The sequence below is a fragment of the Bipolaris oryzae genome, assembly GCF_000523455.1.
Source record: "Bipolaris oryzae ATCC 44560 unplaced genomic scaffold scaffold_7, whole genome shotgun sequence".
Lineage (NCBI taxonomy): Eukaryota > Fungi > Ascomycota > Dothideomycetes > Pleosporales > Pleosporaceae > Bipolaris > Bipolaris oryzae.
Window position 1 is genome coordinate 57162 of NW_006911283.1, and position 16051 is coordinate 73212.

Consider the following 16051-nt stretch of genomic DNA (forward strand, 5'->3'; position numbering starts at 1 on the left):
CGTACGATGGGCCATGTTTGCTACCGTGTCGGGAGCAGTCGGCCGATGCATGAAGAGCATCTACCTGTGTTATATGCTCGAGCGCCTGGGTGACATGACAATCCGAATAAATGTCAGCGTAGTGGGCTGGGCGCTGGTGCTGGTGCTATGGCTAGTGAGGCGTCGGTTGGAGGCACAAGTATGGGTAGTGGACTCGAGCTAGTTGGCACATGGGAGTCGTGGTGAGAGAGTGCTTGAGTAGTCGTCGTCGGAGCCAATGGCCAGTGTCAGTGCCAGTGTCGAGCCGAGCCGGCGGCAGAGGATAGATGAGGGCGCGGGTAGGAGTAGTGTGTGTAGTATATCGAAGCCCTGCATGGGGTCGGGCAATGGGCAATGCAAATGCAGCAGCAATGCAGGCCGGCGGAGCAAATGGGCCTGGCGGGCTGCAGGAACAACGGCTGCTGGCTGCATTTTGCTGCTTGTAGTAATGCTTATGGACCCGCCGCCGCGCGGGCAGCGGACAAGGCGCATCTGTGTCCACATTCACGCCGAGCAAGCAGGTCAGGGTCCTGGCCTCTTCTACTTCGGGGGCGGGTGCTGTCAAAGGCGCGCGCTCCCCCTGGAAATCATCTGGCGCTAGGGGGGGGCCTTTGTCGCTCTGATGACCCGCGCCGAACCCTACTTGCTTTGCTTTTCTGTCCTCTGGTCTTCACAAGCAGAATAATTCCTTCTTCACTATTTTCCCCGCGGCCCTCGCTCTGCTGCTGCTGCTGCTGCTGCTGTCGCCGCCGCCACTGCTGCTGCTGCCGCTGCTCTGCTCCACAGCCTGCATAGTGTAGTCGCGGCCTGCGCTCCCCCATCGCGCTCCACCTTGACCACCACTCCATCTACCTCTCACCACCCCAAACCTCTACGCGGATGCCGGCCAGGGCCACTACAGCGCCTGTTCTCCCCTCCTCGCTCCGTCCAGTTGCACTCACCCCACAAGTATAAAACAAAACTTCGCCGTCCCGCCATACCGTGCTGTACACCACTCCTTCACTTCTCACGGCGCTGCCGCGGCCGCTCACATGGCCACTTCACCACCAGGCTCGCCCGCCAACGGTGTTACGCGGCCCATGAGCGCCATGTTGCGCTCCAACCGCAGTTCCAGCCGTATGAGTATCAGTAGCAAGCCAGGCGAGAGCAAGGCGTCGGACGAAGACAGCAGGACCGCCGTCAAAGTTGGTAGGTGCCCTCCCCCCACGGTCCGATATGCACGCTGCGTACTAACCACCCTCTAATGCAGCCGTCCGCGTGCGTCCTGCACTTCAGCATGGAGATCCTGGCTACGAACTCATTCCTCAACGATTTCGCAATGCCTTGTGTCACGTCACTTCACCCTCGAGTCTGACTGTAGACGCAGCCGGAGGCAAGAAGGTCTTCATCTTTGACCGTGTCTTTGACCAGGATATTAACCAGGAGGGCATCTTCGAATATGTCGCAGACAGCGTCCATTCTTTCGTCCAGGGCTACAATGTCTCCATTCTTGCCTACGGCCAGTCTGGTGCCGGAAAGTCGTACACAATGGGCACCACAGGCCCACGCGACCAAGCCGATCCCGAAGTTATGGGTATGTTTGACTTGCCAACGCACTCTTGACAAAAAAGAGAGAGAGACAAAGTGATACTGACTGCGCATCTAGGTATTATCCCCCGCGCAGCCGCATTGCTGTTCGACAAACTCGATGGGTCCAACAAAAGCGCCGGCTCTGGCATTCGCGCTCCAAGTCGCTTATCTGGAATTCAGAACTTCACTGCCAAGTCTTCAACATCGCAGGCAAATAGAAACTGGCAACTGAGAGCCACGTATGTAGAGGTAATGACCCACCAGCCGAACAAAAAAGGAAAAAAAGCAAAGTCGAAAAAAAAGCACGCACTGATGCAAGCAGATCTACAATGAGCAACTTCGCGACCTGCTACTACCCGAAAACGTAGCTCACGGCGAGCGACCTCAGGTAAACATCCGAGAGGACCGTGATGGTCGCATTCTCCTCACTGGACTCACCCAAATACCCGTAAACTCGATCGATGATTTGCTCGGTGCTCTCAACTTCGGCTCCTCAATCCGGCAGACTGATGCGACTGCCGTCAACGCAAAATCGTCGCGCTCCCATGCCGTTTTTAGTCTGAACCTAGTACAGAAGAAGTCTTCGCCAACAATAACAACATCAACCCGCGAGAAGCGCCGGTCTGTGCCCATCGAAATGATGTCTGGCTCCAGCGAGAGCTGGGTAACTGTGGATAGCAAGCTCCATTTCGTCGATCTGGCGGGAAGCGAGCGGCTGAAAAATACAGGGGCGCAAGGCGAGCGCGCCAAGGAAGGTATTTCGATCAACGCAGGTCTTGCAAGCTTGGGAAAAGTTATTTCACAACTCTCGGCACGCTCTCACGGGGGCTATGTTTCGTACCGCGACTCCAGGCTTACGCGCCTTCTGCAAGACTCGCTTGGCGGCAACGCTATCACATACATGATCGCTTGCGTCAACCCAGCTGAGTTCCACCTAAGCGAAACCCTCAACACGGTCCAGTACGCGCAGCGCGCCCGTGCTATCCAAGTTAAACCCCAGATTCAGCAGGTCCATGACGACAGTGATAAGCAAGCGGCTATCGACCGGTTGAGAGCCGAAGTTCAATTTCTCCGAGACCAGATACGACTGTCTGAGCGCGCGGATAGAAAGAAGACCGGCCCCCAAGAGCGCGCTGAACGGCAAGAGGAACGTGAAGCCGAGCTTCAGAATCAGCTGCTGGATATTCAGGAAAACTACAACGCCCTAAGCGCGCGTCACGCTAAGCTTATCTCCGAGATCACCAAAGCACGTGATAACAGCGAGACGGAAACGCCTATGCTCAAGGATGCTATTGGCGACTCTGCAGTAGAACGATTGAAGAGATCAAACTCTTTCGCCGAGGCCGTCGAATCTGTTGTCCTGGAATACGAAAAGACTATTCAGACGCTGGAATCATCTCTCTCCAACACGCGATCTACCTTGTCAACCCACGAAAGCGATTTGCTGGAAAAGGAGACTCGCATTGCCATCCTCGAGAGCCAGAATCAGCATTTGCAGTCTCGCCTCCAAAAGGCAATGGAGCGTGACGCCAACAACGAAGAGTACGTCCAGTCGCTCGAGCGCCAAATCGACTCCTCGGTCAATGGCATTGAGAAGAACGACACCGTGATATCTGAATTGCGCGAAAAGCTGCAAAAGGCTCGCGAGAACGAGGCTAGCAGTGAAGAATACATCTCTACATTGGAAGAGCGCCTCGCCGAAAATGAGCAAGAAACTGAGATGATGAGTCGTGAGATTGAGCGACTCAAGCATGTTGTCGAAAGACAACGTAGTGTTGCTAAACTAGACAACTTGCTCTACGAACTCGACAGGACGGACTCAAAAGCCGAGGAAAACCACGTAAATGGTCATTCCAAGACACCTAGTGATCCCTTCATCGACAAGCACACCAACCTCGAGAGGCGAGTGACCACTGACAGCATGCACCAATTTGGTACTCCTATTGATGCCATTCCCGAGGAGGCTGGTAGCGAACGTCCCCAGACCTCCAGCACCGCTGCTCACTATCCTGATGCCGAGGAGCAAAAACCCGATTTTGCTGTCAAGGCCATCTCCAACGATGGAATCCGTGACGATGCCGACGATGGACCATCGAGCCCTGCACAAGTCCGCTTCGTTCACGACAAGCTTGACACTGTCACACAAGAGTTGCTCGATCTCCGTGTAGAACACGAAGGGACACTCCAAGACTACGAGAAGCTTGCCAGCAAGTACCAGGAGGCTTTGCGCACTTTGGCAGCTCTTCAAGACTCTGTCGATGAGGCGCGTCACCATGTTGCTTCATCTGCACCATCTTCTCGACCGACATCTTTTTTATCAAACGCGGGGGTGAATGGCCTCACAGCAGAGGATGGACAACCTTCGTCCTCGCGTACCTTGTCTGCGGAATTGTCCTTAGCGGAGTCTGGCAATACCAGTATTCTAGACGAGGGGACGGAAGTTGGCCATGATGAGGCCACTCCGAAACGAGCTTCAGTCGCCTCTCTGGGCCAAGAGCCCCACATCCCTGAGACTGTCCTTGTTCAGGAATTGAAAGCCTTGAAGATACTACAAAGTGAGAAGGAAGAGCGCATCAATGAGCTCCAGCAGACTTACTCTGAGCTGCAAGAACAACACCAAGACATGCTCGACTACGTCGAAGAGCTCAAATCAGAGATCACCAAGGCTCAGCTGAATCGGCCAGCCTCGCCATCAATGCACATGATCCGTCGAAAGTCGAGTCAAGCAGTCCTTGCAAACGACCGCGCCAACCGTGCCGTTTCCTCTCTTCGAACCCTTGTGCTGGACAGGTTGGACGAGGACGAAGACGCCATACAGAACTTTGAGCTCAACCTCAACACAATCATGTCGGAGATTCAAGTACGCTCAGATCGAGTTCAGGATCTAGAGTTTGAGGTTCAGTCCATACGCAAGGAGATGGAAGGTAAAATGACTTTGATCAGTGGTTTGACAAAGGAACGCTCGAGCTTGAAGGCTGGATCTCCTCTTGACATCTCTATTGTTGCTTCAATGCAGGATCAGATGAAGCAAAATGAGGATCATATCCGAGAGTTGAAGGACTCGCACGCTCAGCGGGAGCAGGAGCTCAAAGCTCAAATCGAGACACTCAAGTCTTCTGTCAAGCTTGGCGCATCATCGGAGGACCTGCTCTCACACCGACAGATGCCAGATACCCCTCGGACAACCAACGGTGATGGCGAGTCAGACGAAGATGCCGCTCACCATAACGAAGTCATTAAGCTTAGTGATGAAGCTGCTCACTGGCACTCCAAGCACCTTGAGGCTATCGAAGCCACCAAGGCCTCGGAGAGGCAGCATCTTGAGACTGTTCGTGAGCTGGAATCTGCCAAGCAACGGCTTGAAGTAAACCACGCTCTACGCTTGTCTGAGATCGAGCAGACAAGAGGTGCTGAAGCCGAAGCCGCTTTGCAACAGGAGCGCGCCAAGCATGCTGCGATGATCGCCGCATTACAAGCCGAGGTAGATGAACACAAGTCTACAGCTTTGAACAACGCTGCTCGCCTTGCCGAGCTTGAGGAGTCACATACCAATATCGTCAGGCAATTCGAGGAAGACTCACAAGCCCGTTCGCTCACCGAGAAAGAACTCGAGACCCATCGATCTCTCGTCACCAACCTGGAAAGACAGATTGAGGAGCACAAGGCAGCAATCGAGTACCATCAACAAGGCATGGACTCTATCCAGAAGACACATGCTGCTGAGCTCGAGAAGCTCACATCAGAGCTTACGACTCACAAGGAGACAGCATCTTCTCTGGAGGCTGATCTTGCTAAGGCGAAGACCGAGATGGAGACGCTACTCCAAGGTGTTTCGGAGGCCTTGGGCGAAGAAACAGACATCGGCACCATCCAGTCTCATATCGAAGCGTTGGTCAAAGAGCGCAAGTCAATTGCCAGTCGACTAGATGAAGCTGTCAAGGACCTTGAATCAGCAAGGACGGAACTTGCAGAGGCTACCAGCACCATCAATAAGCTCAAGGGCAACCTCAAAGAGTTTGAGCTTATCAACGCCGAGACGCTGAAAGAGCTTGAGAGGGTCAGTGAGAAAGAGCTCAAGAGTGCTCGCCTCGTACAAGAACTGGAGGACCAGCTCAACCAGAACTGGGACCAGCATGAGGCCGCCAACAACCGACTCTCTGCTCTGCAAACTGAGCGCTCTCGTGAACTTCAAGACGCTATGACCCACGGCGAGGAACTCGAAAAGGAAGTACAGGAATCACGCATCAAGATTGCGCTCCTAGAGGTAAGCTCAACCATATTCCCACTCATGAACATATCTAACGTGACTAGTCCCAACTTGTTGATGCAAAGCGCAACTCTGCCCGTGTATCCGTGGATCCCCGCGAAGACCTTCAACGATCCAACTCAAACAACTCCACTGCACGCAAGAACGCTGCACACACTTCCTTGCCCTCACCGCCGCCAGCCATTCCTCTTCCCCCTCTTCCTCCTGGCAGCCCGCCACCTCAAACCAATGCACCTTCTCCTCCTACCTCGCGTCACCAAAGCAAGGACATTGCTCATGCTCAGTTGGTCGAGGACCAGGAAGCTCGTATTCGCACCATTGAGAAGCATCTCTTTGCTGAGAAGCAGCTTACAGCTACCTTGGAGGATGCTTTGACTGATCTCGAGGCTTCCAGCACAAAGACCAGGGCTGATCTGGATCAATTCAGGAAGAAGTGCGCCACTCTAGAAGAAGAGCTCAATGTTATGCGCAAGGAGCGCAGCGCAGCACGCCACTCTCTTCAAGCTGTCGAGGAGGAGCGCAACGCCCGTTTACGTGTTGAAGCTGAGCGTGCTCACCTGGAAGCACGCATGGCAGCTCTCAATGACGCCCAAAAGAAGGGCAGGAAAAAGGGTACACTCAACTGCTTCTAAGCTCCTTCATCCACCCATCTCACACCTTTATCCTTCATGTACCTGCTTCTTTACCACCTGCTTCTATCGGCGCACACTGGGAGGGACCATTACAAAACACGCTACATACCCACTGTTACACTTGCTCGACCAAGGTTGCTTCGATATTGTCGACGGTTCTTTTTCTTTTTCTTTACCTTTTTTGAGACGTCGTTATGCTTTCAACGATTTGTAATGCTCGCATCTCTGGCACATACATCGTTGGACGAGTAGTGTCGTTTTGGACATTACCATCTTCCTGCATTGTACCCCTACCTCTTCTTTCTCCCTCTGCATACCCCATACCCTCATACCCTCATACCCTCTCCCCTTTCTTACACCCTCTTCTTCCTCTACTTTCATAATGTATATTCGGAGGCAGTTGAACGGCTCGAACAAGGCCATTTATATAGTCTGGGGAGAGTGTGTTTTCTCTGCACCATTGACGAGCGAGCTTAGATACATGACATAAAATGCAAAGCCCTTTCATACTGTTCTTTAAAGCGAGGAATATTGCAAGTTCAATTACTCTCACACGTGTCTTGTTCAGAATTGCGTGTGTATGTGATAGGAATGTCATTGTGTAGCATCAATGTAGTGAATAGACATGGGTGTTCTGTGTGCAAAGTAGGTTTTGAAATAGTGAATGCCTATGAAATGCAGTTGACCCATGTGATTACTGTTGCTGGAAGAGTAAGCAAGTAAAAGGAAAAAATGACATAGGACATAGGTCGGCCGAATAAGGGCAGGTGCATTATATCGCTTTTCGCATAGCGTTTTTCTCACATAAGGGACGTATGCTCATGACAGCAAAACAACCCAGAACACTTGCATGCAGTACATGCGATACCCTCATATGTCGTGGTTGTTTATTCACCACAAACCTTCTGTGCGTGTAAGCTAACGTATACTACGCGAGTAGCTTATGTGGGATTTATTTGTGTGTTTGGGATGGCAAAAGATCCCTTCCCTGCTTGTCAATGTGACAAGTCAGCAGCATACCGATCTAAGATCAAACTACTTTTGTGCACTCCGAAGCAATCATAGTATATAAGCCTACATGTTAAGAGTTGTTTTGAGGTATAGTCTCCGCACTCGATCAATGCACCGTTTCTATGTTCAGGCGACAGTCTGAAGAAACAATGCATGCGTACAGGTGCAGTCTTGCTAACTTCTAGATCAGATAACTGAAGCCGGCTAATGAAAATGGTTGAAAATTTCGCAAAACGATTACCTGAGACGGGTGGTTTTCTAGACGCTACAGAGCAATTAGGACTGCGCCATGTGGTCGTAGTGATTAAAGCATCAAATGTCGGAAGAAGAGCACTATGACCCTCCCATTAAGATCGACGGTCGGTGTAGATTTTGTAACTTGTAATAAAATCACTAGAGCAATAAAGTAAGCAGACTCTCTTATTCTCCACACTCCATGAACTCATACCAATAGTTTTGTTTTGATTTGGATGAGCGAGGAAAGAGTGGTAGCGCGACTGGTGCATTACATAAGCGGCGCTACGGAAGCTCGGCGCCGAGCTCGAAGCTAAAATTTCTGGAGCTCAAAACCGTTCTCTACATCGTTCCCATCACCAACCACACAACGCGTCTGCTTTGCGCGCTTCTCTATCGTCTTTGATCAGTACTAATGCATCAATCGCACATGCGAACATAGCAGGTAAGCCATTCTCAGCTCCCGCGACTCCTGCAGAAGATTATCACATACGAACAATCCAAATCCTACAGCATCGTGAAGGACTATACAAACTCTAGAATTACAATGATGCATGAAATTACACGCACCTTCTTACAGCTTTCTGTTTGCGCAAATTGCTAACAAAGCTCCAGTGTAGTGACATCCAGGATTGACAGTTATCCATGGCGATACAGTTTCTTTTTCTTCTTAAAGGTAAGGCATCTCCAACTACTCTTTCCCACCATCCGCAGAGTGATGAAAACACGACACGGAAAGGCATTCCTCGACCTGAATATAGAATGTCGACACACTTGCTTTTAGTTTCAGCCTTGTCTGACACTGCTCAAACCTATCGCATTTCGCATAGTTCTTCTTGCAATCAAGGTGCTAACTGGGCCTGAATAGGTACATACTCCCTGCGCTCAAACCCTGTGCATCCCGCGAACACCCCAAGCTTCCTGATGAAACCCTTTGATGCGTCGGGCGGACATAACGTATACCTCAACTGGGCATCCATCAAAAGCAGGCGTACAAACCTGTGGGTGTTTGGAAGAGACATTACTTGTTGATACAAGCATCACTGATTGCCCTACTTTCTCACACATATGACGACATACTCTTGTGGAATGGTTCTAACGGACTCCACAGGTACGGCATTCTCTTTTTCTTAAAAGACAGTCCATCATTGTAATGATGATTCTTGATATTCACACTGTGTGAGTGGCGGCGTTGTAACGAGCGTCCGTCATACTGATCACTACAACCAAATCTGATTTAATGAGGTATGTTGAAGGCCATGAATTATTGTCTGTGCAACTGTCAACTAACTCGCTCCAGGCTGATACTTGATGGACTTGTTCTATTCATCTTATATGGATATCGTTGTCTCTTTATGGACATATACTAACGTGTTCATATTAGCCTTAGCTTTGCGCATTTGATATGCAATTGCTTTCTGCGACTTCGGTAAGTGTCATTGTTTGCTTATTCTCCCCCCTCGCCTTCGTATGATGAAAAACATGATTCGCTGTGTTCTTTCTTAATCACATTGAAGATACAATCACCTTGGAGACCTGAACCCGCACCATATACTATTCACCATGTTGAATATACTTTTGGTTTGACAATCAGCTAACCATTTGCAGTTACTCGAATGCGGGTTAGTTGTTCTAGAGCAGATCTGCGATGTCGATAGAATATATAGTCTCAATACACTTTGCCTTATTCATGATGGTTAATTAGGTTCATGTTAGAGTGAATTTTGCGAATCGCGATGCAACGACGTCGTGATGGAAGCATGAATCGCTTCTACTCGCCTTGGAGAATAGTCCGACGTGACCGCTCTTTTCACCGTATCCCGCAAGTGGTAAAGTCTCAACAAAGGTTGACGAGGCCGCTCAGCCGCGAGCCAGCGTTCCCTGTCAGCATGTACATACTACGTTAGTGGCAGTTTGACAGCACCGTGAGACTTGCATGGATAGGCAGGGTAAGGTAAGCAGAGTAAGTAAGTAGAGGCTAACGTAGGTGTACGACAGAGAGAGAGAGAGAGGGCGAGACTATTTTAGAGTCTGTGCCCACCGGGCTGTTGGCTCGGTGTGGGGGTAGTGGTGTGTGTCTGTGTGTAAGTAGTATGGGCGTGTGGCTTACATTGCGTGCATGAAAAGGCGGTCAGCAGCCCCCATGTTCTTGCCCACTTAACTACTTACTGTTGAACAACAAGAGTAGTTCACTCCGGTACCTGCGCATGGACTAGGCTAGGGAGTGGGGAAGGGGAAGAGGATGGAGGGGACCCAAGTTACGGGCAAGACAGGCCAGATTCCACCCCCCCCCCTCCTCTAGGCCCAGGGCCTGAACTTGACAAGGTAAAGAGAGAGAAAGAACAACAACTGTCGGCCAATCTGATAAAAGTGGTAGTCGGTCAAATGCGGAATTTACGAGGATGTAGATGCAGGTGAGGAACAAAGGTGAGCAAGTTTTTTTTTCGTGTCTCTCTTCTTTCCCCTTGTCTCTGTTTTTGTCTATCTCGGCGGGGGGAGGGGGGGAGTATTTTTTGTTTGTGCTTTTTTTTGCTTTTCCATGACCCTCTTTCTCAATGTGACTGGCTCAAACGGTCTTGCTTTCATTGATTTCATGTTGTTGTTGTTTTCTTTTCTTTCCTTCTTTCGGGGAAGTCACCTTTTTCTCTCGTTTATCTCCCGTGCTTTCCGCTTTTTTTTAGCGTATGTCTTTCTCTCTCTCTTTGCCTCACACCTCCTGTGGCGTCTCTAGGATTCTATGTGTGTCTGGAGGAGAAGAGAAAAAAAGAGACGATAGACGAGCGGTTCAAAGCTGGGGTAGTGAGGGGGAGGGAAGAAAGCGGGGTTAAGATCTAGAGGGTATAAATTTGATGTGTTAAGATATTGACTGATGCTTGTCATGTGGACGGGAAAGGTGGGAGAGGAGGCAAGGGTCCAAACTGTCCCGTTTACTCCTATTCCACTGCTCAAAGTGTGGTTGTGGTGGCGGACGGGTGGAAGGACGGCTGAAGATTAGGGCTGGCGAGTGGTGGTGAGCGGGTGTGATGGCATATGTGTGTGCGCACATGCGGGGATTTTGCATCGTGCGTACTGGCACTGGTTATCGATATCCGCGCATGCTTCTTTTGTTCTTCTTGTTCTTCTTTTTTTCCCTCCCGATCTCATTTACTGTCTTTGCTCAATTATCGTCGGCGATTTCTTTTTTCTCTCAGCTGATCAATAGATGGCCGGTGCATCGCTTGTTCTTTCCACATTTGTTTTATTTTCATCGGCTGGCTGGGTTTCTTAATGTCTCTGTTCAGCTCGGGCTCGGATTTGGATTGACGAATAAATCAATTGGAGCTGCCATTTCACACACTGCGACCAAGATATCAACAACATCAATCATATCAAAATAAACAAGTGAGAAACTAGCTTTAGCAAAGAAATATTGGTTTTGGATGACGTGGTTTGCGTAATGCAGTTGCATGTGGGGTATATGTGGGTGAATGTGTTTTTGCATGCATCTCGTATGGAAAGACGCACATGCATATTGCTGTCAAGCCACGACGTCCGTTTTTGGCGGTGTACATCAAATAAGAGGATTCACTTTGTTGAGACAGGTGAGGCGTGATGAGCAAATGCATGAGAAGGATGATTGGCCTTGTAGAGTTTGGCTACGAAATAATGTTTTTTTTTACAGCTGGCTTCTGTTCAGCTGGGAGTCTGTGTAGCGAGAATCCATTGACATGTTTCTCAGCCCTGGTAGTGTAGCCGACTTAGTATGGTGAAGATAGCGCAGCTAGGCGGACATGCAGCAACTGCCCGGGATCCTTGATCAGACGGACCTTTCCATTGGGATAAGCCAGCGGTGATCGAGAATCGAGATGCTCACGTAACCGTGTATCTGGCGGAACAATCCGAATCGCTCCAACACGAGCAGCCAATAGCTATCGTTCGGTAGTATTATGGCCATATGCTTCGGGCCGGATTCTACATATGCGAATAGACGTTAAGCTGACGTTGGACTAGGTCTACCGAGAAAGGAATTCGGAGAACAAGGGGGAGTGGGAAAGGTGTGTATGTGTGGAGAGACCGTGATCTGACCTTGGAGTCAATAAACCACCGACGAAATGGAGATGAGCGGAATATCAAATCTAATGGCGTGTTTCAATCAAATGCGATGTTATGCCTCGGGTAGCTGAGAGGCTGGGGAACATGAACGCCAACAAAGAGAGGGTGAGATTGCGCGACCTCGCATCAGAAATCCTTCGCACCTACGTCGTTTTGCAGACAGATGCGCCACATTGTGAGAGGTGACCATTGATGGTTTCATCAGCGTGGAACAAACGGGTGGCTCGAGGCTCATCAGTCCGTGCTATCAGATTTGCTTTTCAAGCCGAACATCACTATGCATTTTGCTTGTTCTGCTACCATTTGTGCTTTTGCTTTCGGAACAGCTGCGTCGCGAACAAAGCAAAAGTGGCTGCAGCGGCACAATGACGTTTTTTTCTCCTGGGAATACTTTCGCATTGACGAGCTCGGTGTCGCAAAAGGGCAGAGCAATAAAGAGTTTGTTCAACTTCGCTGTGGGCGCGCATCCGCAACCGGGTTTGTCAAGAAACACGAGAGATTTTCTGGGACCGAGAGTACCGCGCGTGACCGAGGCGTGTCGCGCGGTGGGCTCCTCGTATGTTTGTGCAATGTTTGCGTAAGTAGTCTGCCCACGCCTCGGCTGCTGCTACAAGTGATGGTGCGTGAAAACCGTGACCAAGGTTATGCAGACATGTGTGAAAAGTTAAGCGCGCAACAGAGGGTTGCTTTTCAACAGATGGCATCCGGTGCTGCATACCGTATCCGGTACGGACCATGGTTTGAAAGGCCCCTGCCGTGGTAACAGCTAGTGGGAGATGTTTAGGCTGTGGTGATGGCGGAAACCATTGGTTGGATGCTACTCTAGCTTTGAAATTGGCCGAACGCACGCTCGGGACCCAAAGTTAGGAAGGGACATGGTCAAACAGCGTTGGTTGCCCCGGGAGCAGCCATCGACGATCGGTGCAATAATAGCCGGGAAAGTGCGGTGGTGGGCGAAGCGTGCTAGTCAGCGAAAAAAAACTCGTACGCGTATGGTAAGGTGGAAGCTAGGTTTTTTTCTAACAAGCCGACGGCGCAGCTTCGTGCCCGACAAAGGAGTTGCAGGCTTCGGAGATTCTGTGGACATGAGGCAGGATTAGGGGTGGGCCGCCAATCTATTTGGATGGGCTGTAACACGAGGATAGCACGGGAGAAGGGTTCTGGAAGAATAGGGAGGGGGGGTTCCCGGAGCAAATCCTGCTGGCGGTGGACGACAACAGGTCGCCCAGCAAGGCGACGACTTGGTTGCAGGACGCTTGGGACATTTTCGGTGGGTTGACAGTCAGGGTCTATAGAATGACAGGGCGCACAGGGCCATACAGAGGGGAACTGCAACATTTGGAGTGTGAACGCGCTTCCCCTCAGGGCATAGGGCGCGCACCCACACAGAGAGAGGGAGGGTGTCGGCCCAATTTGGGCCAGCGTGGGCAAAAACTCTGTCAAGGACAAGAATGGGTCTATTGATCGAGAGCAAGCAAGTGCGCCGCGAAGAAGGTTGGCGGGAAAAAATAGAGTTTGGGGCTGGAGCACGCTGCCGTTTGGTCGATCAGAGCGAGGGAGGTTTGACGACGCGTCGGGCAGACCAGCGCAACCCCGCGCGGTGCCCTGCATGTGTCGAGGGCGGCATGGCTTGGGGCTGTGGCGTTGGGATGATGGCATGACGGACATTCAGGACCCCCCTGAGGCGCGAGGGAGCCAGTGTCACAGCGAGCACGAATTGGTGCGCCGCGAGAGGCAGGTGGGCAGCGAGGACAGAGGGGGGATGTGGTCATAATGGCATGCCATGACGATGGGGAGCGCACATCATCAGCGCATCAAGGACGGTCCTTTTACTCGCCTATTCCTTGACTCGGACAGGGGATGGGTTCGACGGCGACAGAGACGGTGGCTGTTCCGGTGTGCCGCGGGAAGGCTAAAGGTACGCCTCGACAACCAAACCACGTTGACGGATGCGCACGACGGCATGGCTAGGCCTGTTGGGGCGAATTGAGTAAGGCTGCATGAGAGTCGGCCAGGAACCTACCACGACAAATCAGGAACCGGGCGCCGGCGGAGCGACAAGGCAAGCACAAGGGATGCGAAACGTGGGCCGCAGTGAAATGACAGCCTGATGCTGGCTTGGTGCCTGTGACGTTCCTGGCGCGCCCTTGGGATGCTGGGTGCTGGGTTGCGGGCGAGCCTGGGCACACGCGACGGGGATGCGCGCCCCAAGTGTGTATACCTTGTGCAACCGCGGGCGGACGGCTGGATCCATGTACGCAAGGCAAGACAGTGACTTGGTGGGTGGAAGGGTGCGGCGTGGTTGTTGCAAGGCGAGCGGCAGCGGGGTGGTGGCAGTGGTGGTGGCGGGCAGCGGGCATGGAGGATGGAGGGTGGCATGTGGTGGGAGAAGCAACGGTGCTTATGCTGGTGGGCGAGGGATTGCGGTGAGGCCAGGGCTGTGCATTGCTGTGCTGTCCTGTGCTGTCCTTGTGCTGGGCTGGGCAATGAGGCGGGGGGTCGGGGGTTGTTTGTTGTGCGGTGAATTATTAGATAGCATGTAAGTGAGTATTGGGTGCGCACTAGATAGTTTGGCCTAGATGTGAATGTACATGCATACTGACACAAAGTAGCGAGGAAATAGGAAATAGGCAGCGTGGATGGCTGGGTACGAGTGCCTGCCTGCACATTGACACGCATCAGCCCCCATGCATTCACACACGCGCACACACGCACACGCACACGCACACGCACTCATACACACAGCACAGAGTAATGCAATGCCTGCACGTGACTGGGCAGCACTTGTCGGGAAAAGGACGCGCAGGGGCCCAATGAAAGGGGGGAAATAAACAGCATTTCGCGGCCACTTTCGCCTGCCCCATGTCGTCTCGCCCCGCTAGCCCGCTTCGGCGCGCCCAACGCTCCTTTCTGCTAAGCTTGGAACAGCCCTCGCGCCGTCCTTCACCACTCGCCCCGATCCCGTCGAACAGTCAGCCACCCACCACCCCTCCCTCCCACACCCACACCCCCCCCAGTGCCCTCATCTCGCGCCATTCATCCTCGCATCCGGCTCCCCCCCAAAACAGACGCCACACTGTGCCCAGCTAAACTAACTCTCGCTCCCTTCGCTCAAAAACCAACAGCCCTGCGCCGTCATGCCTCCTGCTCCCGCCCTGACTGACCGCCATACTGATACCTCTGCCATCATCCCCCGCCTGGTCTCGCCGTGCATCTGCTTCGCGCGTTAGCTAAGCCCACCCCGTCGCGTCTCTCCGCCATCTGCCGCCTCTGCTGCCAACGCACACAGCAGAGACCGCCCTCACCACAGCAACAGACCGGCTCCTGGCCCAGCAGACCGCACTTGCCCCGTCTGGGCGGCGCGATCTTCATTATTACGACTCATAACCCTCTCGGAGCGCCGCTTCCACTCTAATCTCTTGGGTCTAGCCTCGCGACTCGTGCTAACGCCCATTTGCTGCACCCCTTGCTGTCTCTCATTATACACACCCGTCCATCAATCACATCCACGTGTGAGTAGTCTGGCGCGTCTTCGTGTGCTTGCTGCCCATTGCTGCGTCACGTCTCGCTCCCGTTAGACCGTCGTGTCTTCGAACCACGCCCCCCCTCCACTCCCGCCAAATCACCTGCGCCTGGCCAACCTCGCCCTCTTTCACTTGACATTCCATAATCCACATCCCTACTCCCCCGAACGCACAGGCGCGCTCCAATCTCCCAGCCCGATCATTAAGCCAGCCGAGCTATGATCACAGAGTCATTCCGCTTTCATCTTCACTAGAACTTCCTGAGCTACGGAATACTACCCGTCTACCGTGGTCCCGGGCACGTCTCCACACGTCCTCCCAACCGTCGTCTCTCATTTTCTCGACATTCCCGCACCTGCATCAACCTGGACCCTTACAACACCCTCCTATCGCATCTCACCCTTCGATACGCACTGAACTCCCCCTCCCCCTCCAGCTTGTCGACACATCATCCCCTCTACCTCTACTGGACCTTTTCGTCACTCCCACAAACTCGACCCCTCGAATGACATGAACTAAAACCGTCCCGCCATCAAACACCACCATCCAAGGACTTGTTCTACAGGCCAGTCTCACCTCTACCCGTGACATGGTCTCACCTTCTCCTTTCTAACAACCCTACAGTCCTTTTTTCCCCCATCAGGAGCATCTGCTACCAACAGATCTTCCAATACATAATCCACTGACTGCATAATCACATCAAC

General features: G+C 52.1%; 2 protein-coding genes across 2 annotated transcripts; both read left to right on the forward strand.

Annotated features, from left to right (window-relative positions):
• Positions 1-1049: 1049 nt before the first annotated feature.
• COCMIDRAFT_1107 (uncharacterized protein) lies at positions 1050-6486 on the forward strand (the record flags this gene model as incomplete). The annotated part of the gene is made up of 5 exons (XM_007685051.1): positions 1050-1206; positions 1268-1591; positions 1664-1836; positions 1910-5851; positions 5899-6486. The coding sequence occupies 5 exons, from the start codon at positions 1050-1052 to the stop codon at positions 6484-6486; spliced, it is 5184 nt and encodes a 1727-aa protein (XP_007683241.1).
• Positions 6487-12188: 5702 nt separating this feature from the next.
• Positions 12189-12404, forward strand: COCMIDRAFT_82644 (uncharacterized protein; the record flags this gene model as incomplete). The annotated part of the gene is made up of 1 exon (XM_007685118.1): positions 12189-12404. The coding sequence occupies one exon, from the start codon at positions 12189-12191 to the stop codon at positions 12402-12404; it is 216 nt and encodes a 71-aa protein (XP_007683308.1).
• Between the last annotated feature and the right edge of the window lie 3647 nt (positions 12405-16051).